The sequence below is a fragment of the Haplochromis burtoni genome, unplaced genomic scaffold, assembly GCF_018398535.1.
Source record: "Haplochromis burtoni strain Fernald_Lab_line unplaced genomic scaffold, NCSU_Asbu1 Contig_251, whole genome shotgun sequence".
NCBI classification, from domain to species: domain Eukaryota; kingdom Metazoa; phylum Chordata; class Actinopteri; order Cichliformes; family Cichlidae; genus Haplochromis; species Haplochromis burtoni.
In genome coordinates, this window is record NW_024582612.1 from 593,978 (window position 1) to 617,743 (window position 23,766).

General features: G+C 41.0%; 1 protein-coding gene across 5 annotated transcripts in view; it reads left to right on the forward strand.

Annotated features, from left to right (window-relative positions):
• nrxn3a (neurexin 3a) overlaps positions 1-23,766 on the forward strand; it is a 199,517-nt gene that overhangs the window by 15,754 nt on the left and 159,997 nt on the right. For all 5 annotated transcript variants that reach the window (XR_001336901.2, XR_001336903.2, XM_005938683.3 and 2 more), the window contains exons 3-5: positions 14,842-14,865; positions 15,793-15,819; positions 17,341-17,352. Coding sequence is in view for 3 of the 5 variants with exons in the window: in XM_005938683.3 (XP_005938745.1) it covers positions 14,842-14,865; positions 15,793-15,819; positions 17,341-17,352 (63 nt within the window). In the remaining 2 variants the exon portion in view is untranslated. The remainder of the gene's footprint in view (positions 1-14,841; positions 14,866-15,792; positions 15,820-17,340; positions 17,353-23,766) is intronic.

Here is a 23,766-nt window from a genome sequence, read left to right on the forward strand (position 1 = left end):
CACACACACACACACACACACACACACACACACACACACACACACCTAACAGCCTTTTATCTATTGACCCTTGTAGTTTGATAGGCTGCTTTCTCCCGACCTTGATTTGGAGCCTCCATGCTGGGACCCATTCCCATTGTTGATTTATGTCTGGCTCTCCCTCCTTTGCCGATCCGCCTGGCTGCCTTCTGCAGAGCAGTGATAGGTGAGGGATGCAGGGGCCTCTTCCAAACCAGAGAGAATTTAGATTAATTTTTGTTAAGGCATAAATGACATGCTTAATGAGGCTGGCTGGTATGGATTGGTCGATTGGCTGCTTTCTGAATACATTATGGAGAGAAACTGATATCTTACTGAAAGTAAACAAATACAGCTTTTAGCATATATTCTAAATTTATTCTTCTAAAACACGTGTAAATTATTTAGAGATAATGACCAATGTGATTAAAAAATGCAACTAAAAAGAATCTTACAATATAAATATCAGAAACCAATCTTTGTCAAGTTTCTTGTTTTTTTGGCCTTTTCCAGCTTTTATCAGACAGATCAGTGTAGGCGCCGGCTCAATGCACTGAGCTAACCCGCTCCCCCCGTTCCTCTTCACTTTCATTTGTGCTTTAGCCTTTCATTCTCACTCTACTCTGTCTTTGTGAATTATGCATCATCCCAAGCAGAAGGAGACTCAAAGCAGGAGAGATGTACTGTAGTAGTTAGCAGCCAGTTTACTCACAAACAATAAAGTGAATATCTATGAACAAGTGCCATGTGCAAAACATACAAGCCATCAGGTATGCAAAGAATACCACCTTGCACTTCGGAAGGTAATATAATTGTGACAAACATGTCTGTGGTCACATTTGCTAGTTTTAGCAGCTGACAGAGCAGGTGATCTATCTGCTGTCTCCACTTCTGCCAGTGAGGTTTAAGAGCTGGATATGCCTACTTATCAACTTTACTAGCTCTTTCCACTTTTTCCAGCATATTGGGAACAGTAAGCTAATAGGATACATTAGATAGATACATGGTCGTTGTTTAAGTCTTCAATAAAAATTCTTAAAATTCAATATTAGTTTTTCGGCATGTCTGTTTAGGTTTGGCAGAAGATAAGCTGATTCTCTGCTGTGACAAAAAACCAACATCTGATCGATGGTACTTCATTTAGAAGCATGTGCACTTGGTTTTAAACTCCTTATAACAAAGATGCACCTTTGTGTGTTAAAAGTATCTGAGGAATGTGCGATGCAGTAAAACAGCGCTAATTGTTTAACCACTTTAAGTCAACCAGGTTACTGAGAAACCAGTAACTCAGAGGTCGTGCCACATTTTAGCCACATACCAAACAAGCGTTGTTTGAGAAACTAAAAGAAGCAGGTAACAGTGATTTCATTATACTGAGCTACCAGCTGTACTGAACCTGGACATGAGCAGGTAGCTTCTGCTGCACGGCTCAGCTGTGTGTTCATATGAACATGAACCATGGCGGCTGGTGGAAACTTAGTTCTTTAGGTCCCTGAATGGTGAATGTGTGTGTAGATAAGTGGTCAGTGTATTGGTTTACCTTTTGTGTTTCTAATTTGCAGAAAAAAAAATCAGTTAGCCAACAATGATGATAGAAAGTAGGTTTTGAATGCCTCATTAATCACTGCGCTCTCACACTTTTTCCTGTACATCATGAATCATCCCTTTAAGTAATCCACTTTCAGCTCTAATCCTCTCCTATCCTCACGTCACCTTTCGGGTACTGAATTAAAAGCAGCACAACCTTACTGGTAGCTGTGTATCCACTGATGAATAAACAGATTTGTCAAAGTCCTCGTGAATCACCTCAAAGTGTTTAGTAAGTAATTTGTAAAAAGCAATTTCTGAGGTGAGCTGGAGAAAACGGAGAGTGTTCAAAGGTTCCTGATTCGGTAGTTGTATTGAATTAAATGCTACGAGGCTCCCAGTGGACATCTGTGAGTGTTTGACTGGTTTGTTGACTGGAACCTTCATCAAAAATGTATGTGTTCACATCTTTCTCTGTGTCTCTCCTTTGCTGCAGACACACACACACACACATGCGCACACAAACACATGCGCACACACACACACACACACACACACACATCACACACACACACACACGCACACACACAGACACATGCACACACACACACACACACACACACACACACACACACACACACACACACACACACACACACACACACACACACAGACCACAGTGCACACACACACAGAGGTGCACACACACACGCACACACACAGACGCACACATGCGCACACACACACTTGCACACACACACACACACATGCACACACATACACACACACACACAGACACACACACACACACATCCACACACATACACGCACACATACACGCATGCACACACACACACACACACACACACACACACACACACAGACACACACACACACACACATGCGCACACACACACATGCACACACACACACACCACACACACACCACACACACACACACACACACACACACACACACACACACACACACACACACACACACACACACACACACACACACACACACACAGTTGTTGAATTTTACTTGAAATAGTCTTTCGGCACTTGGAAAGTTGGATCACCTGACGCTACTGTAGCACATTTTCTAACCCCCTATCTTGTACCACTGATAGTGGTCTACAGTCCAGAACAATCCACTTTGTGAGAGAATTTGTATGTTTGTCCGATGTTGACTTACAAATTGTGCTCCTGAAGACAGTTATTTCATCAAGTTTGGGCTGCTGACACCTTTTTTGGTACGCTAACTGCTAGCGCTAACAGCTCCCACAGTTTGTGCTCGCTGCAACATGTTTTGCTTTTAGATGGTAACGTAAAGTGCTTCGTGGTATGCAGTGGTATTGAAATGAAGTTTGCCTCCGATCAGTCCTAGCAAAGCGCTTTCTTCTGATTCTTTGTAGCTCTGATGTGTAATCGGTATACCAGGAAATCGTATATACACTATACACTACCATTTTAGAACACCCCAATTATCCAGTTTTTTATTGAAAAAATGTTATTTTTTATTTTTTATTTTAATATCTCATTCACTTACAATGAAAGCATAGTACAAATAACCTATAGACCTTCTAAACTTTTGACTCATCAAAGTAGCCCCTTTGGCAGATATAACAGCTGAACACACCTGTGGCTTCTGTCTACAACAGAAATCAGATATTCTCCCATATCTGTAGCAGAAGTTGCTACTGTTGTCCTGTGAGCCGCCATCACATGACCTGATTCAGTCATGTCTCTGGGTCTGTCAGACCTCTTCCTGTCACAGTTTGTTTCATAGTGCAGAAGGAAATGTGGACCTTGTAGGTTGCTTTGCTTTCACTCTTCTGTCCAGTTCATCCCAAACCAGCTCGATGGGGTTTACGTCTGGAGACTGTGCTGGACACTCCATGTTTTCAAACTCACCATCTTTATTCCTGAGGTAGTTCTGGCACAGCTTCAACTTATGTTTGGGGTCATTATCTTGCTTCATCATGAGGCAAGATAATGGTCGGGTTCATGCCCCGACCTAGTTGGCACCATACCAGAGGGTGCTGCATGAATGCTGTGGTAGCTGTTTTGGTTCATGGTGCCTCCCACTCTGGAAGTCGCCGAGCCTGGATCCAGCAAACAGCCCCAGACCATCACACTTCCTCCTCCATGTTTGACAGGTGATGACACACACTGTGGATCCATCCTTTCACCTACTCGACGACAAAGATCCTGTGTGATGAACTGAAGATTTCACATTTGATCCATCGGTCCATAATACCTTCTTCCAGTCTTCATCAGTCCAGTGTTGGTGTTGCATGGTACAGACAAGCCTCTTTGTCTTGCCTGGCTTTCTCGCTGCAACTCATCCTGTCAACCCTGCAGCTTGAAGTCTTCTCTTCACAGCTGAAACAGACTTTCTTACTACGAGCACTGTTAAGCTGCTTGAAGCTGTTGTCCTGTGAGCCGCCATCACATGACCTGATTCAGTCGTGTCTCTGGGTCTGTCAGACTCTTCCTGTCACAGTTTGTTTCATAGTGCAGAAGGAAACTGGACTCACTGACACCTTGACTTTCTGTGCAGTCTCTCTGTAGGACAGACCGACATTTATAAGAGTTATGATGGTCCGTCTCTCTTCCATTGTTAATTGCCTTTTTCTCACCATGTTTGTACCAACACACTGCTTTCTGCAGCACAGTACTGTTCAGCTGATGCTGACGAGGGTACCACAGTGTGTCCAACACTGCTTTATGCAGACAGACGGGGCTGTAAGTAATCCAGAAAAGTTGGAACACCTGTAGGAATTAGTAGCACCAGCTTCCAAGGCTTGAAAGCTGGTGATACCTGGTGATCCTTCTCCCAGGTGAGGGAGCCAATGAAGCATGTGGATGGCAGGATGTTTTCTGGTTCGGCCGTTTCATCCTCTGAAGCAAAGTCAAAATATCCAAAAAGCAGTGACCATGGAGCCTGATGAGAATTCAATCATTTAGATATTTCTGAACAGACTAAACGACAAATGGGTGTTTGGGTGTTGCCACAAACAATGTTGCTACTCCTCTAATGCTAACTTTACAGCTTGCGGCTCCCATTTTCTGACATTGCAATGGCACTCATCAACAGTTAGATGACAGGAAAAAAAGAGCAAGGCTATAGTTTACTTTCTAGAGTGGACCGTTGGGAGAGGGGTGTACCAACACCAGAGGTAGAGGCGTCAACTTCAGTAATAAAATTTGCAAATCCTAGGAAGCGCTGAAACTGCTTCTGAGTCGTGAGGGTGTGCCAGTTCACGGCTGCTTTGACTTACTCCAGGTTGGTCTTCATTTGCCCACCCTCAAATACAAAACCAAGTAAGGTGACCCATGGGACTCACATTTCTCTGCTTTAACATATAACGAGTTCTCCAGTAGACTCTGTAGCACATGCCACAAATGGACATGGTGTTTCTTCAGACTTCTGGAAAAGATTAGGATATTGTAGAGATATACAAGCATTAAGAGATAAGGGAAATCACAGCATTAGTGGCTAAAACACTGCAGGGTGCTTGTGAGTCCAAAGGGCATAGAAACTTAAAATACTTACAATTTGTAAGGTTTGTGAAAACAGTGGCCCTTTGAAGGAATTAGAAAGCTGAACTTTCAGAGGGAGTTGATATTTTTTTTTATTGTAATTTGGTCCGAAATGTGATAATTGATGCATGGCCTGAGACTGTTGTCTTTCTAAGCGACAGAGAAGAATCCTGCAACCACAGGAGAAGAGGATGGTATGTACTCAAGGTGATAGAAGTTACATAATCTGCTGTAGGCAACAGAGTACAAGAAGGAGATCTATGGAAGAATCCTAGGTAGTGGGAGAGAGTGTTTTATCTTTACTGAAGACTGTTGGAGAACATGATATGCTTGTGATACCAAGGATAGGTGGGCTGCTCTGGATTCTGACTAGCAGGTGGAACAGCAGACTGGAGACAATGTGATGAACAAAACAGGCTCCAAAATCTAAAAGATTGCATGCTCATGGTGATTGCTGGAAATAACATGGAGGAGTCTGGTGGTTACTGTAGCGATATGGGTGTGTGTTCTTCTGTGGGTACCCTCCATGTCTGAGTGGATGTGTGCTGTATGCTGTCTTGTATGGGTGTGTCTGTGTTTGAATTGGGAACAGGACCATGCGTTTCTACAGAATTTCCTGAGGAAGCTGGTCATTGAAACTGAAGTCTGTCCTGTCAGTTTCTGGTCATGTCTCTTAACCAGTTCTCTTCATCTTAGTTTAGCTGTGTACACATTACAATGCTACTTTCAAAAGAACGTTATTTGGATTTCAGTATATTACAAGACTTTTACAGTTGAGCTTTAGTCATTAAACATGAGGCAAAGGATCAAATGTGACAATCAGAACTTTCAAGAGTAAGTTAAAGAGCTATTAATACTACTAATGTAATATAGTAGATAAGAGGAGAAATACACACAAGGTTATTTTGGTCTCCTAACCACATGGAGACAGTCCACCAAATCATCAAGCAACTAAAGCAGTTATTCAGTACAGATGCAATCAGACTGCTACTCCACACACCTGGACAAGAAGCAAACTGTTAAGAAAGCTGGTTTTCAAATTTGTCCAAACCCTCTCTTTATTGTGCAGGTTCAACACAGGTCATCAGTTCCAAGACTACGGTGCACCTGGAAAATATCCACAGCACTTCACTTGCTCCACATTTTGTCATGTTACAACTTTATTCCAAAATGGACTTTGGGGTGGCTGTGGCTCAGGTGGTCGAGCAGATCAGCTACTGATCGGAAGGTTGGTGGTTCGATCCTTGGCTTCCCCAGTCTGCATGCCGAATATCCTTGGGCAAGATACTAACCCCGAGTTGCCCTCCGATGCGTTCATCGGAGTGTGAATGTAGTTTGCACTTGAGTTTAGAAGTGCTTGTGTGAATGAGGCGTGTTGTATAGAGTGCTTTGAGTACTCCAGGAGAGTAGCAAAGCACTATATAAGAATCCAGTCCATTTACCATTAAATTAAAAAAGTTAAACAAACAGTTTTTAAACATAATAAACCAAAAATTATAACATGTACATAATTATTCACAGCCTTTGCTTAGTACTTTGTTGAAGCACCTTTAGAGATTTACAATTGCAGCCTGAAGTCTTTATGAGTATGATGCTACAAGCCAGGCACACCTATTGTCTCAAAATATTCTTTGCTGAACCTCTCAGGCTCCACCAGGTATGATGTGGAGCATCTGTGTCATTTTCAGTGTACAACTGGGTTCAAGTCTGGGCTCCAGCTGGGCCATGCAGAAACACTCAGTGAAACCCATTTCTTTCTTATCTTGGCTGTGTGCTTGGGGTTGTGGTCCTGTGGGAAGATAAACCTTTGCCCCGCCAGAGCGCTCAGACCGGATCATCATCAAGGATGCCTCTGTACGCTGCTGCATTGAACCTTTGACTCTGAATAGTCTCTCAGATCCCGCTCCTGAAAGTCTTCCCCACAGCATGATACTGCCACCCCCATGCTTTACTTCTGAAGGCTGTTAACTGTTACCATTCATATTAAAGAATATGTGTTATTTAAAACGTCCCACAGTATTTTAAGTGTGGTACAAAGTATCCATGAAACGCATCTTGGTTTTCTTTTTCTTTCTTCTTTGTTCAGCAGTTATTGCTTTCTACCCAACTTCATTATCAGTCTATTTTCTCACCTGGTTCTCACTGCAGATGCACATTTGATAACAGCATAACACACTGCTTAGTTATGTAAAATAACTAGTAATAACCAATAATCAGTGAACAGGGGCTACAGGGGCTGTCAAAGTACGGAGGCATCCGTGATGATGACCTGGTCTGACCACCACCACTACAAGTCCACCGCTGCTTGTTTCTTTTCCTCCTCTCCTTCACTATCGTCCTCTGTCACTCAAAAGGTAAAATGAACAGGGAAACAGATTTACAGTCCAATAAGGTTTATAGCAATATTCTAATATTGAATAAGGGCTGTTGGACAATAGCTAATGTCCATCTAACTGTACTGTAAACAATCACCTAAGCCCAGTTTGACCACAATAAGAAACTGTAACAAACGAAGACAATAAAGTACATCAGTTCCTTGGCCAGCAGACTGAAGGTTAAAGTTACAGTTAAAGTTGGCTAATGTTAGCTAACGTTTTAACACTGTTTAGAGAGCAAGTCTACATAAACAGGCACTTCTAAGTCATATTAATGACTCTGCGTTATCAGAAGATTTGCACTTTTGCTTGCTAGTGTTTCAGGTAATGTTTGTTTTCAATCTGCATCACTGATTTGTGTCATGAAATGAACCTTTAACTTTCTTTCTACTGCACCAACACATCTTATTTACTAATGATAAGCCTGCACACAATGCCTCTTAGTGAGTGATTTTATTTATATAGTGCCAAATCACAACAACAGTCACCTCAAGGCACTTTATATCAAGACATTAAAACTTTGTTTTATTCTAACCTTTACTGTCTTCAGTAGACAAGCTGTCAAAATGTAACATTAGAAAACAATGTCAGAAAATGATACTGAAATTCATTGCTATTGCCATTGTTAGCTGGAGCACTTCATAAAGGGGTTTAAAACCTACCAATGGTTCCTCTTTGTCTTCTTCTGAGAGTCACGTCATTCCCTCTGTGAATGATTCTACCAGTTCTCCGAAGGCTGTGCTCTGCTTCACTGAATTACAGAAAGCTTGAAACTCTTTGTGGAGAATTTCAAGTAGTGACAGACATGCATCAAAACTGGATCGTTTTTTTATCTATCGACTCCAGAACGTCCACCATAACGTTGGAAATGAAAACTAACCAGTCAAATGTTGGTAATCACTGGTGTGCCATCATATTCAATACTGCCGAGACTTTCATTGAAATATGTCGTTATTACAGCTTGTTGTGTACACACACACACACACACACACACACACACACACACACACACACACACACGCACACCACACACACACGCGCACACACATACACACACACACACACACACACACACACACACACACACACACACACACACACACACACACACACATACACACTTCCTTCCCCTGATTACCACTGGATCAGCTTGTTCGACATTTGAGCACAGTTGACAGTCTTCACTTTAAACTGAATTAATATGTAATGTATATCAGATTGACTTCCATCTGCCTGCGTTTGTGTTAACTCCCTAACATGCCCAATTTGTCCATGCTAAGAGGATTTAATGGATCGCAAGTCAGTCACACCATTGCTTCATTTCTGTAAGTGGCCCAAACGAATATAGGAAGATATTCTTCACTGATCTAAGAGCAGAATTGGTTTTTAACCAAGAACATTGTATCTTTTGCTGCTAACTAAACCTATGAGCTGCTCCAGAATAAACTCACTAGTCTGTTTTTGCAAAATATCTTTGCATTCGTGACAGCTAGAATTTGTCATAACTCAACTTGCATGACTTTTTTCTTTCTCTTTTTTTGTTTTTACCATTTTACCTTTTTAATATATTTTATATATTGTATTTGATAAATAAGAATTGACTCATCTGTCAGTAATAATGGATAAGAGCTAAAGTTTGGGTCAAATATTTAATTAAATGTAACCTAATTGAGTGTATTTAATTAGGTTAACATAACAACGCTGCTTTACTTGTCCATAGTCTTTTACTTTTTCAAAATGCAAATAATAAAAAAATCAATCAAACTAGTTTATATATCTGTGATTGGTTCAGAAAATGTTTTTGATTAAATTGGGCCTGTTAGAAAACCTGATTAAAAAACTTAAAGTGAATTAACACTAATTCAAATATCATCTCATTTTGCTTTTGAGACTACCATATTTCTCAAGACAATGGTGTGGCAGATCACATTTCAATATTTCCCTAGTTACCTGTAAATCACCGGTGTCAACAAAAGTTAGATAGCTGCTCTGTTCAGTCTTATAATGCCAGTTTACAACAACAGCTGTCTCAAAGCAAGCCTTACTATATTAGACAAGCCCAATGATCAGATGATCTCTTATGAGCAAGCACTTGGGAGAATTGATAAGTTAATAGAAGAATTTCAGTTTAACAGGAAGAGACCAAACATAGCTGCAGTAGAGACAAAAGGGAATGACTTGCAATAGTAACAAAGAGCAACAGCTACCTAAATTGTACTTTATGTACAGAAGTCCGTTATCTTGCAGCAGTATTAATTCATGACTGCATACAAATCTGGATACTGTGGCTCTTCTGAAAAAGAAAGCAACCAGTCAGAGACATTTGACTCCCTGGTACAACCCACAAATATGAGCCTTCAAGTAAAGAACTCATAAGCTGGAGAGGAAATGACACCTTGCTAATTTAGAAGATCTTCATTTGGCCTGGATAAATAATTGCTCTATAAGAAAAAAAAGGGTCTTTGTAAAGCTAGGACATCTTACCATATGTAAGAAAGAGGAAAATGGGAACCCCCTAGGTTGTCAGCCTTGTACCCAGGCTGACAGAGTTTGAGCTCTGTTGAGCTATTGCTTTAGCTTTGACTAGTGATGACTTCACTCATTTCTTTAAAAGTCACCTCCCACAGACGTGCCTGTAGTGGTCGCTGATGTTTGCTAGTACTGTTTCCCTCCTATCCTTATTTACTTATTTTCATTCATTTTCTCCTTTAAATCATCAATAAGTCTAATTCCTACAATTAATTAATGTTTCAGTTTTAAATAGTTTATCTTTATTAAAACAGACCTGTTTTACGATTGTGGCAATTAATTATTTACTTAAAAAAGCTTTTACTGTCATAGCAAATTATTGTATAGACCAATTTCTATCCTTCATTTTATTAACAAAATATTGTAAGAATAGTTCAAAAATAGCTGGACAAGTGTATGCAAAGAAATTGTTTATTTGCGGAGTTTCAGTCAGGATTCAGACTATAGTGCAGAAACAGCACGAGTGAATGTTACCAATTATCTTTACATTGCCTCAGAAAGTGGACTTATTCGATTCAGTTTAATTCAATTCAGTGTTATTTTATATAGTGCCTTGAGGCAACTTATCGTGCTACACCTCAGTGCATCATTTGATATTCTTGACAATAATATTTTATTATATAGATTAGAGCACACAATTGATATTAAAGAAATTGTGCTGTAATGATGTGACTCAACTCTATCTGACAGACTTCCATGTGTTGTTAATGTAAATGAGGAATCTTCTTAGTTATGGGGTTCCGTTACTTACACTACACCAATGCCAAGTAGCTGGTGGACCTAATATCAGACCACAGCAACCTCTCTGAACAGGCAGACATCCAAGACTGGCTTTCCAGTATGAGGAGTTGGACACCACCAAGCCCTGACATGATTCACGCCTACTGGCTGAAGAAGCTGACTGCACTCCATCGTACAAATGAACCAGCTAATAACCAGCCAGTCAATGAGAGATACCCAAAATGGCTAACCGAAGGCTGGGCAGTCCTGACACCCAAGGACCCCCAGAAGGGACCTGTCCCCTCCAACTACCGACCAATAACCCGCCTCAGCACCACGTGGAAGCTCCTGTCAGGCATCATAGCGGCTAAGATGAACATGGCTCAATAGATGAGAAAGGAATTTGCAAGAATACCAGAGGCAGAAAACACCAGCTACTGGTAGATGAAGCAGTCACCCGAGACTGCAAGACTAGGCTGACCAACCTGTGCACCGCCTGGTGACTCAATGCCCCACACCTGGATCCTGGAAGGCCTAGACCTATACAACATCAACAGGACTTCATCAGGAACTCAGTGGGGGTGTCTCTCTTCACTTCTTGTCCATCTAAGGCAATGCATTTGGAAAACTTCGAGCTTGCTCAGGTTGTGTTTGAGCATTGTCCACGTCTCTGCGCCGTAAAGTAGAATGGGCAGGATCAGGGTTCGGTAAAGGCGGATCTTTGTCGCCAATGAGATGTTGTTCTTCTTCCAGACGCACCAGCGCAGGGAAGCGAATGCTGCCGCCGCCTGCCCAATTCTGGAGCGTATCTCCACTGATGATGCCACTTTCTTCTCCTCGACGAGGGACCCCAGATATTGAAATTGTTGGACTTGTTTGATCTGCACACCATCGAGGTGGACGATCGTTGGTGAGCCGTCGGTGGTCAGGACTTTGGTCTTCTCGGCGTTAAACTTGAGGCCGTACAGTTTGGAGTGCACTCCAGTGGGGATGTGGCGTACAACACTAGAGGCCAACTTCAAGCCCATAGCACAAGTCACCATCAAGTGAGGGATCTACCAAGGAGACGCTCTGTCCCCACTGCTGTTCTGCATAGGCCTGAATCCCCTCAGTGAGATCATTGACAAGACTGGCTACGGATACCAACTACAGAATGGATCAGTTGTCAGCAGTGTGACTTACTCTGAAGAAATTATGATGGGACCCTAAAAAAAATTACTATGTACAATAATGGATTTCTATACATTTTACATCAGATGAAAACGTTTGTTGTAAGATTCAGATAATTATTTTTAAAAGCTAGACATTTTAAATGAGAATAAGAAAGAAAAGTATTTCTTTGTGCCCCCTCTCCCTGTTAATGCCCTACCTGGCCCCCTGGCAACACTTTGCTAGACCCGCCCCTGCACAGTTACCAGCTGTCAGCTACCTAAAAAAGGATCCTGGTGTTATTTGTCTCTCAGAAACAGTTCATAACTTCAACTCATTCATGTCACCTAAAAGGTAAACCTGTTTCTCCATCACAGCTCTGATGATCCAGTAAGGACATCTCCTGGTTTCATCTTCATGTTTCCCTCTCACCAGATAACCAAACCATATCATGACCAGCAGCTTTACAGCTGTGGCTCCAGCAAACATCAGCTGATACTAGAAATTAATATTAAATAAATTCTAACAACAGCTGATCAAGCTTAAACGTGCTGCTGTTGTTTAGCGCGACATCCGCTGGTTTCCTCTTTCTGGCACAAAGTGGGCGATAAACAAACAAGAGAGCCGATCAGCTGATCATTGATCAGTTTCATGATTGAAGTAGCAACAGGAGAGGGAGGGGAGAATGAGAGAAGAAGAGGCAGCTGTGCAGCAAAGACACAGAATAACTCCAGCTTTGTGTCTTTTTCATTGTAGCTGAAGTCCGGGACAAACTGTTCCTTTTCACCTCAATAAGAAACGTGTAATATTTTCTTTTCGATTCTGTTTTTTACGGGACGGTTGGAAACTCTACTAACTAACCTTATAAATAAAATAAGACAAAACAAGTTCACCATCAGTAACATCATAACACCACCCAGCTGTATATAAACTCCATCATGCTAGCTAGTAGCAGTACAAGTTATTGTAACTGACTGTAAAAACTCAGCACAACGAAAATAAACTCCAGCTAAACCTGGTTTATATCTGACCCAGAGAGACTGCAGGTTATAACTTCTTACCTGAAGTTCAGTTCACCGCCTCGGGTCTCTGCTCCTCCTGCATTTCATCCACCTGCCAGCGTGTTGCACCTGCTGGCCTCCACCACTTGCTAATGTTACTGAATCTGTGGAAGCTCCACAATAGCCACCACCAAACAATTGAGTTAATTTTACACATCTCCCAGCATCTGGCCAATCCACCACCTTTCATTGTTTATACCGTTACGGGAAAAAAACGAAAAAAATTTGTTTTTGCCGATGGCCAGTCCAGCTATGCCTATTTGGGATTAATGACATACTGAAAAATGAAGCAGTACATGTGATGCTTTTGAGATGCTATAGCATGGAGGATCACAATCTGCTGGTACTTTTCTGCCTTTATCATTTTGACAAGATCCTCAGCACCACTGGTTGAAATGTAGTCCCAGTCTATGTGTGAAGGTTACATTTTCAAAGTTTCAACTGAACACATGGAAAGATATTTCATGCTGTTGTGACAGGTTCCCAGGAACAACAATAGCAGAGAAATACAATCTAAAATTTGTTCTTCGCTAACTTGTTCTTTATAGATTCCACAATTATTCATTTCTTGAATTAAGTGATTTACAGGTTAACTGGATTAAGAAGCAAGCAAACAAACAATGTTCCACCTAAAATTTGTTTCCAGTGGCTTTAAATCACTGATTTTGTTAGGTTTCTCTCCAAGCCTGTGTTCAAGGTAAATAAATATTAGTTGCAATGATGATTTGTACTGCTTTTAACAGCATACAGTATGAGTTCTGTGTAGCAAACTAAGTTACTGTGATTTTATACAGAGATCTATTTTTTTGTTGCCATCATTGTCTTAGTGGATTATTTTGCTAATGTAAGTAAATTTGTACGTAAAAAATAGATTGAAACTCATATAGAAGCTCAGTTTTCTTCCATCTGTGACAAAAGCTCAAATAGCTCCATATTTCCACATTTGTATCTGTGGATATGCAAACATGCAGTTGTGATCACAAGTTCACATCCAATCATCATCATCTAACCCACGCAGGGTCAAAGGTGCATATACAGGCTCAAATAAATAAAGTGTGTAAAATCTCGCTGCAGTCGGCTGAATTCTGCATTATTATTTTATACTCGGATAAAGTGGATGAGGATGGATGGATGGATGGATGGATGTTTTATAACATGACAAGGCCAAGGCCTGTTAAACGTTTTGTTAGTGATCATGACTGACTTCTTTCTGTCAGCATAATTTGTTTGGCAGCACTCTTCTGATTGGCCTGAAGATCCAAGAGCTAAGAAGGAGAACTGTGGTCAGTTATCCAACCAGAGTTTTGTCACAAGCTTGTTGATACAAACGTATCCTGTTAAGGTTCAACTTGCTAAGCGACATTTCACCAAATATTCATATGTAGATATGTAGATCCTGTATTTATACTGAGGTTGGGGATTGCACCTAATACTTAAATAAAGATCTGTTCTGTACACTTACTCCACCCTGAAAGATGCCCATAATGAGTCTCAGACCACAACCGTAGATCTTTGACATTAGGGCCTTTCTGGCTTTAACATTTGACATTTTTATTTTTTCTTTGCATGTCTTCGTGCTGTAGTAACAGTATACTATTACAGAATAAATGAGGTAATGTGACTTCAATGCAGGATAAGGGAAAATGCACACATGCGTGAGAACAAATGCCTTTTTGTGCTGAACATTTCTCTTTGTATTTCCTGTCGTGATTGTGGTTCAAAGTGCTGCTGCTTTAAGTGCTACTTGCTCAAACATTCTGCATTGTAAAGAACATGCAAAAGGCTGAGTGTAGTGCCAGCCCTCTGTATGAACTATGTGTGTAATTATTTGCATGATAGTCAGCATGCAAGAAACAAGTGTGTTTCTAATACTACCTTTGCTTGTTTTCTTTGTCTCCTTTTTTTTGCTCTAGAAATCAACAGCAACAACATGCCAGGTGAGTGTTTTTAGTGAATAATGTCAGATGGAAGCAGATATTCAGACAAGTGCAAACAGACTTGGTGACAACAATGTGAAGCTACTGTTCCAGCTTAATGATTTACTGAAACGTTCCTGTCTGTGCTTTAACATAATTCACATTGCATTCCCTGAAATGGGATATTTCTTTTACAAAGGAGGGACAAATGACTAAGACTTACCTCTAACAAGTTCTATAGAGATATTTAAGTATCCGATTGAAAACAAAGAATTTATTAAACTAGAGCATTGCAGTAATTCTCATTATTTTACTGTCTTTGCACAAAAGTGATGAAATTCAGTTCTTGTGGACTAAAACTTCACAGGACATTCATGGTGTGTCAAATGCTTGGACAGCTCACGAGCTGGCCTTCAGGAAATCATATTTAAAATATTATATATTCTGTCACAATTCATTTTAAAGCAGCTATAATACTAAAAAAAAGACTAAACCAAAAAATAGACAATAACCAGAAACAGAAAAACAGACATGTCACTCCCATCAACTGGATGTTTAAATAAGCAGCTGTGTGTTAGCGTGACAGGGACATAAACTAATAAAGTGAAGACATTTCAATAATGTGTTTATAATTTGTGTTTGCTGCCTCAAACAGCCAAAGAGCAAAGAGCAGAAATCGCATTTTTATGTCTATACAGCAGGTCAGTTGAGTTCTGCTACACAAACGTAAAAAGCACACATGAGCTTTTTATGTCTTATACTCGTTACGAGGAAGCCTCCTGCTCAGGCACAGGAAGCTGTGTGGCACCTGTGTGATCTGATGCTATGCTTTCACTATGGGTAAAAGCATGAATCATCACAATACCAGAGGGTATTGAAACTAAGTGTTCTCTTTGCTGAAATATTCTCTCTCTTTCCTCTCTTTTATACCTTTCCTATTTTCTTAAGGCCTTGCACATATGATGGCAGAGCAAGGTATGCCTCTCTTTATGTCTTTGCTACAAGTCTATCTTTGGTTGTGACTCTGTTGTGCTGTGCTGTGGTTGTTTTTGATGGTGTTGTTCAATATACAATGTTATTTTATTTCCCCTCTCTCCTTCTTTTTACTGTCCTAAGAAAACTGTAACAAACAAAGCTTGTTTTTCCTGAAATGTGTTGTCCTGGAGAGACTGTAGCTACAGTGCGCAGCATCAGACGTAGTCTGTAGAGTGTTTCTGGAAATCGGGCAGAGCCAAGCGTTACAAGGTGGAAGTTAAAGGAGGAAGTTCAGAGATGAAGTGAGACAGAAACAGCCAAGGAGGTGTATGATTTATACTGTGGACAGAGGAAAGAAGACAAGGACAATTGTCTTTTGGTGGAATGAGGTTGCACAGGACAGAAAAGGCATTTCACAAAGGAAGGAGTGGGAAATGCAAAGAAAAAGGCTTTTATTGGTTTGTATGTAAAACATGACCCTAAGGAGAAAGATGGATTGGCAGTGATCGAGCTAGAATCAATGTGAAACAGGTCAGGGTGATTAGGAATAGAGATGGACACGGGTGTTCACTGTGCACCCGTGTGCACACAAAAAAAAAGGAATAGAGATGGAAATGTAGTAACAAGTTACAGGTGTGGTACGAAGATGGGAGGAGTACTCTGAGAGGCAGATAAATGAAGAAAGATGAGAGAGAGATTAGGATGGATGGAGGAAAGTTAGTGATTCAGAAAGTGCAGAGAATTAATAAGGAGGAAGTGAGCAGCTTTAAAAAGGGATTGAGAGTGAAAGGCACTTGGTCCACATCACACACTGGTGCAGGTGTGTAGATGTCCAGGAGAGAGGAGCTGTGCCGGTACTGATGGCTACAGAGAGAGTGGAACCATACCATGAAGCTATGAGAAAGAGTTTTTAAAGTGACCCGATGATCAGTGAGCAGCAGAACGAGAATTACAAATGTGATGCTTGCTCTGAGAATGTTGATGGAGAAGTATAGAGAAGGTCAGAAGGGCTGCACTATTTCTATCTGGAGAAAACGTGTCGTAATGTCAAGAGAGACACACTGAGATGTCTAGTGAGAGTAGGAAGACCGGAGAGGTGAAAGTATGCAGTGGATAGAAGAGGAATGAATGTCAGTAGAAACGGGACAAAATGCATGAGTATGAATGAAAGGGTAAATTAGTGAAACAGCTCTGCATGGTCATGTAATATATATTGTAAGTTTATTTTCATGCATGCATCTCTACTTTTAGATATTGTACAAATTTCCTCATTTTCCTGATGAGTGTTCTATCCGCCCCTTTTCCCAGAAGTCCTCTATTTGAGTAGTTACTGCTCGTGGCTTTCATGTGTTTGAGATGTACAGTTACATCAAAGATGGTGCTGTGCATTATTGAATTCTATGACATGATATGGTTGGTGTCTGCTATAATTTGGACTAAATTTCCCTCTTCTTCTTCTCCCCTCTCTGGGCACTCTTGGCTGTGGATTCTGTGCTGTCTCCGCCTCCCCTGCTCTTCTAGCTAAAAGCAAAGGTACAGCTTTTTCAAAATCTTTCCTTTTCCACCTCTATGAAAAGCGACGGTTGCTCTGTGAGTGTTTAAGAGCAGTGCAGTGTTATGTGTTTGATGTTTTTAAGGTGTGTATTTGTCTGTATTCACTTCTCTTGTGTAATGGCTTTTCACAGAGAGTGCTTGGAGTAAGCAAGTAATTAAGCCAACTTTAATTGAAGAAGGAAAAAACACACTGTGTTGCTTTCTGCTTGTTTATAAAAGCGTGCATGTGTTTTGTAATTTGATCTGAGTTGTATACAGTACACCTGTGCGGAAGCTGCATGACGTTAAAAGAACAAGCGTCACTGTGGGGCAGTTTACAGAACAACCAGGAGAAAATAAAGGATCTTCTCCTGGCTGATGGAACCAGTGACAGAGCAGGTTGTCCTTAAACAATGCTCAAAATGTAACCAGTGTGTTGTGGTCTGAGAACAATGTAGGTGCATTTAGTTTATTTATGTTACTGATAATTCATCTTATCAAGCAAAATCATGCAAACAGACCACTGATACAGAACAGCAGATCATTTAAGCTTTCCAGTAATTTAGTCTTTAGATAGATGCTGTTGATGTTCAATACCCGATTCTGCATCTCTTAATACAAACGTGCTCCAGAGAAGGGAAACTGCTGTTGGTGACCTTTTGGGCAGATTTCACCGTTTTTGCAGCGCCGTCTTGTCAGCCTCAGAGCAGTTGCCATAACAGACAATTATAGAAGAAGTCAGAACACTCTCCACCAGAACACGGTACCCCAAGATCAGCTACTTCAGCCTCCTCATGAAAAACAGTCATTGATCAGCTTCCTTCATAATACTGGCTGAATTCGTGGCCCATGTGAGGTTGCTCTTCCACCTCTTTCCTGTACGTAGAGATCAGACCAACAACAGCCATCTACAAACTTCAGAATATGATTGCCTGGATACTTTGCTGAGTAATCACGTGAGAAGTGTACACAGTAGAGGCCACCATACACACCCTTGTGGAGAGCTGGCTTTAAGTTTGATGGTGGAGGATGGCCTGCCTGTCAAGACGTCCAGCACCCAGTTACACACAGTAACAGCTTATTGGTTAGTGTCTGTGGAATGATGGTATTAAATACAGAGTCAGAGTTCAGAAAGAGCAGGCTGACACATGCATGAGAGCAGAGTGGATGACAGACTGGTTCTTCCTGTATGCATGCTGCTGTGGACCCACACTGATGTCAACTGACTCCTGAATGGGGCCAAAAGCAGCCATTCCAGCCACTTCATGATAAGTGGGGTGAAAGCCACCAGGCAATAGTTACTCATGGCTTTCTCAGCTGGGTCTTTGGGCACTGGGAAAACAATGGACCAAAGCCAGAGAGAGAGAGATGTTAAAAATGTCAACACCATGGTGAGTTCCTGAGCACACTGTCTTAAAACCCAGTGATGCTCTTTATTTCCTTCCACGTGCTTCAAGGGCCACTGGTGAAAAAATGACCATGTATATTTTGGGCATAGGTTGCCTTTCCCAGTTTAATATCTGCATCCAATTCCCTCCCTGCTCTTCTCAGTGCCACTGGATCTTCAGATGCAAACGCTGAGCCCTGTATCCTTAATAGATCTCACCTCCACATTTAGCCAGGGTTTCTGATTAGGAGAGATGATTATAACCTTTGTGTTACACATTGCACTTGCTGATGTATCCACAATCTGAGCAAGCAAAAGCCTTTAAAGTCCACCCCGCCATCATGAATTGCTGCCTCTCTGAAAACCTGCCAATTGGTCTACTCAGAATAGTCCTGGAAGCATCCTTCCAAGCTCATCACATGAGCTAGGATAATTTTCAAGCCCTCCAAGTAATGGCCCATGGTGCTGAAGGAAGGGAAGTTGAATTGGCTGATTTTAGGGACGGTCATCTCATCCATCATTGAGCAACCAGTCAAGAGTTTGGGTAAGCCTGAAAGACTCTGCCGCTATCCAGGAGCTAAATCAAGAACTTGGAAAGTGGCTTACCAAGGTCAACAAATCTGGCCTGTCTGGTAGATTTAAAAATTCTAGATAGTATGGAGTGTACTGGATTTATAAAGCAGAAAGCCTCCCGTCTGTTATAATGTTATAAAGTATTAATTGAACTTCAAAACACTTGTTCCACTGCATGTACAGTTGGTGCCACTCTATGTTTGATGATCACATAATACTTCAGCATGCCAATTCATTTGGAAATTTAAGAGCTGCAGTAGGTGTTGGTACAAAGTCTTCAGTGCAAAAAGGTTGTCGGGTGTTTGTCCTGAGAAGCTGTGATTGGCTGGATCTCGCTGTGTACACCTGTGATGGCTTCCCCCATTCACAGAAAAAGCTTGTGTAAGCTCCTGGAGATTCCTCTTCCCTCACCACCTGTGCGGTTTTTCTTGTTACTGTGTCTAATCCTTGAGCAAGATGTAGACATTATTAGGTATCACACACATACACAGGCTCCCTGTTGTCTCGTGTTAGGCAGACAAGAGGCTCCGTTCTGGCTCCATTTGCATGGCAGCTCACTGGTGGCAGAATAGCAGAGCAAGAAAGGAATAATAAAATTTGGTGCGTCTGCAGTTGTGGAGTCACATTTCTTGATGTTTTGGGCTGACATAAAGCGATTCTGTCCTCATCTTGTTCAGATATCTGGTCAGACTCTTTTTGTCTTTTTATTATTTCCATGGTCAGTCACCCTCTCTGCTCTACTTATCTGTCTTTGCTTTCTTACTCTGCATCTTTTTACTCCTCTTTTGTTGTCTTTCCTTCACTGCCTGCCCCTCTTTCTTTGGCTCATCAGTTTTTGTTAGCTTCGTTCTCTGTTTGTATTTTTTCTTTTATTGCATTTTTGTATACCTTCTGCTCATTTACATAAGCCTATGCGTTGTGATGAAGCAGTTAAGAGAGTGTGTGCAAAAATGCACACTGGCAATAAAGCTGTCGCAATCGTAGCTGAAACTAGTTTGTAATGTGAACAGTTTTGAGTTGTAAAGTCTTTCCTGAGATAAAACTCTGTTCAGTTTTGTTGCCTGTGAGGATGCACTTTTCTGTTTTCACTGGTGTTTATGACGATGAGTGAACAATATCACTACCATGCATGTTATCTTGCTGTTGCTTCAGACATCACTTGATTCATACAAACAGTAAAAAATCTCTCTGATAGATAGTACATGAGCCTATAGCTTGTTTGTAAAGATACTGCAATAAAGTATCAACCTAATATACAATTAAACCAAAATGTTAAAGCAGTTTCGATAGAGTGCAGTTTGTGAAAACAATACTGAGACATATCCATAACATTGTCTTTCTCTAATAAGTAGTTAAGCTGCTCTGCTGTTACTCTTTTTACAAAACCTTTGACACAGAATTCTAGACTGGTCTGTAACTATTCGACAGAGGTGCATCTACTGTGGTTTCTTTGGCCCAACAGCAGCTTGTTTGAGCTGGAAACTCAGCAATAATCCTTTCCATGATACAGTGGCCAACACAGTCAAACACAGTCAAACACACTAATTAAAAACAAAAGTAGGAAGGACATCGAGGGGGCTTGAATTTGGGGGACATTATATTGAGACAATGATGGAGAAATACTAATATCAGTGACCTAATTTACAAATTGTTCAAAAACTCATTGTACTCACACCTGGTGCATGTGGAATATTGGAAGAGACAATATTGTTGCATCAGGTGTGGAAGCCACCCATAAATGTTCTAACTTGTGACAATATCTCATAAAATGACAAATATTTATCCAAGGACAAACATGTTACCATTGGACAATATTTTGTGTCAGAGTTGCTCCTGTACCTGAATAGATTGAGAGTAAAAGGATGAAAGAAAAGTGTCATGAAATGTGGGGATTATTATATGTGCAGGGCCAGAAACATGTTGCTGAAAGTTAAAATACTCTGTGATAATGATGAGATCAGCAGCTGTCCTACAAGAGTCCATCAATCAAGAGTTCGTCAATATGAAGGTTAAAATCTCCCAGTGTTACATCCATCTAATGATAAATGACAAAGGTCATTAAATTCAGTTAAAAAAGAGTCCAGCAATGCCAGCAGGTAATAGATTAAAATAAAAGGTTTTCGGAGAACCGACCTTAATCGTCTGTAACTCAAATGAAGAAAACCGGTTTGAGTTCATCAGGCAGCAAGTCCTCTGCTATGACTCAAAAGACACGACGTTCCATTGACGGAGCAGCCAGAGAAGTGAATATAATCTATATGTCGCTGCCATGTCTGAGTCAGCAACATAAACTCTACAGAGTCCTTAATAAAGACATTATTTAGAATAAATAATGTAAACATTAAGCAGGGCAAACTGGATTGGTGACCATTGATTGGGACATTCAGCAGCTCACTGGAATTCAACACCTGTACACATCTGTGAACCTGCATTGACTCCTAAAACAGATAAAACGATCACTGATGAGAGGACATCGCTGCCACCAGTGAAACAGACCCAGATGACCATTCTGCCATCGAGCCGTGGACCCAGAACCACAGACAGCAGGGCAGTGTGCCTGCCAAGTGACAGGAGAGGAACTGGCCACAGGCGCTGGGAGTCTCCCCACAGCCAAGAAGCTAGCCTCCAATGCTGCCTGTTTCACCTCGATAATAACTCTGTGTGTTGTGTACAGTATCAAACACTCCACTGAGGAACACAGAAAGGAGGAAAGGCTTTGCTGTAGTGTCTCCAGCTGTCACATTAGCTGTCCAATGAATCCGTAATGTACGTCGATCCTGAATTCAAACAGCATACAAAAGAAAAACATAACGCTGCAAATGGTGATGGCCGGCAATAAAAAACTGCACCAGCAGCGGCAACCAAACATGGGTGCCATCTTGAAGAAAGCCCATCAATACAGATATTCAAGTACACACATTGATCCAGTACTGAGTAAAATTGGCCTCTAAAATAAATCTGAAAATCCTGTGAAGCTGTTAGATCAGGTCATGGACACAGCGATGTGGGAGTGGGGGATGCTTGGACATTTGGGTTTTCTGTGCTTGACTGAGTTCTGGTAAGTGTGCCAGACTCTGAGGCTAGCCAATAATATCAATGCATCAATGACAGCAGGTAGATGATGAGTAGGCCTATGAGTGTATCCAGGAATCAGGGTGAAATATGCTGTTAGTTCACCCTGGAAAGCAGTTATTTTATTGGCTTAGTTAAAGTCGTAACAACAAAGCAGCAATATTACAGCTTGCACTCCTAAAACATTTATATCAGTTACTTGGTGTTGGATCAGTGTTAGTCCCAGTTTTATTTATTTTATCCATGTCAGTATTCATTTCCAAATTCAGCACTGTGAGATGTATTTTTGTACTGATGTTCTGTAACACTGGTAGCACTGCAGACCTGCTTTTAACAACTCGCAGAATCATCTGCTGAAACCAAAAAAATGATCCCTCGCATATTTTGATTATAGATTATCGATTTATTACTGCAGATAACACGATAACCCTCATCTCTGTGAATTTAAGAAAAAGCGTCTTTGTTTGTTCTTAAATGAATTTGAAAAGAATACACAAAAGCATTTTGGGAGACTAATCACTGCAGCGATGTACAGAGACATCTTTGATCTAAACCTACTTCAGAGCGCTCTGGACCTTCGACAGGTTTGTCTTTAAAGAGGACAATGACCCGAAGCACACGGTGAAGATAACAAATGATTAACTTCAGGATCATGTGAACATCCTTGAGTGGTCAGAGCCCAGACCTGAACCCAATGGAACTCCTCTGAAGAGATCTGAAAATGGCTGTGCACTGACGTTTTCCATCCAAGCTGATGGAGCTTCTGAGGTTCTGCAAAGAAGAAACTTTGTCTAGTGTCATACTCAAAAAGACTGTAACTGCTGCCAAAGGGGCTTCAACAAAGTATTGAGCAAAAGCTGTGAATACACATGTACATGTTACAATTCATTTTATTTTTTTCCCACTCTTACTTTGGTGTTTCGTTTGTACCTGGGTTGATGCAGATACAGGCAGAACATTCAAACTTCATACAGAAAGTTTCCATCAGGCTGGTGAGTTCAAACCCAGGCCGTCTTTGGAGGAAGGTGGAGAACGATGTTTACATGTTCCATGTTCTCCCCTTGCCTTCGTGGGTTCTTTCCAGGTTATTTCGAAAGGTTTAAAATGACCAAATATGTGAATGGTTGACTGTTATCACTGTGACAGACTGGCAGCAGATATGACAGGCTCTAGGACCCAGAGATCTTATGTGCCATTATACTTATTTGCTATTTGTTATATGTTTGTTGTTTTTAATGTAATTTTTAAATGATGTAACAAATAATTTCCCAAATCAAATCAAATCTCTTTTATTGTCACATCACATGTGCAGGTACATTGGTACAGCACATGTGAGTGAAATTCTTGTGTGCGAGCTTCACAAGCAACAGAGTTGTGCAAAA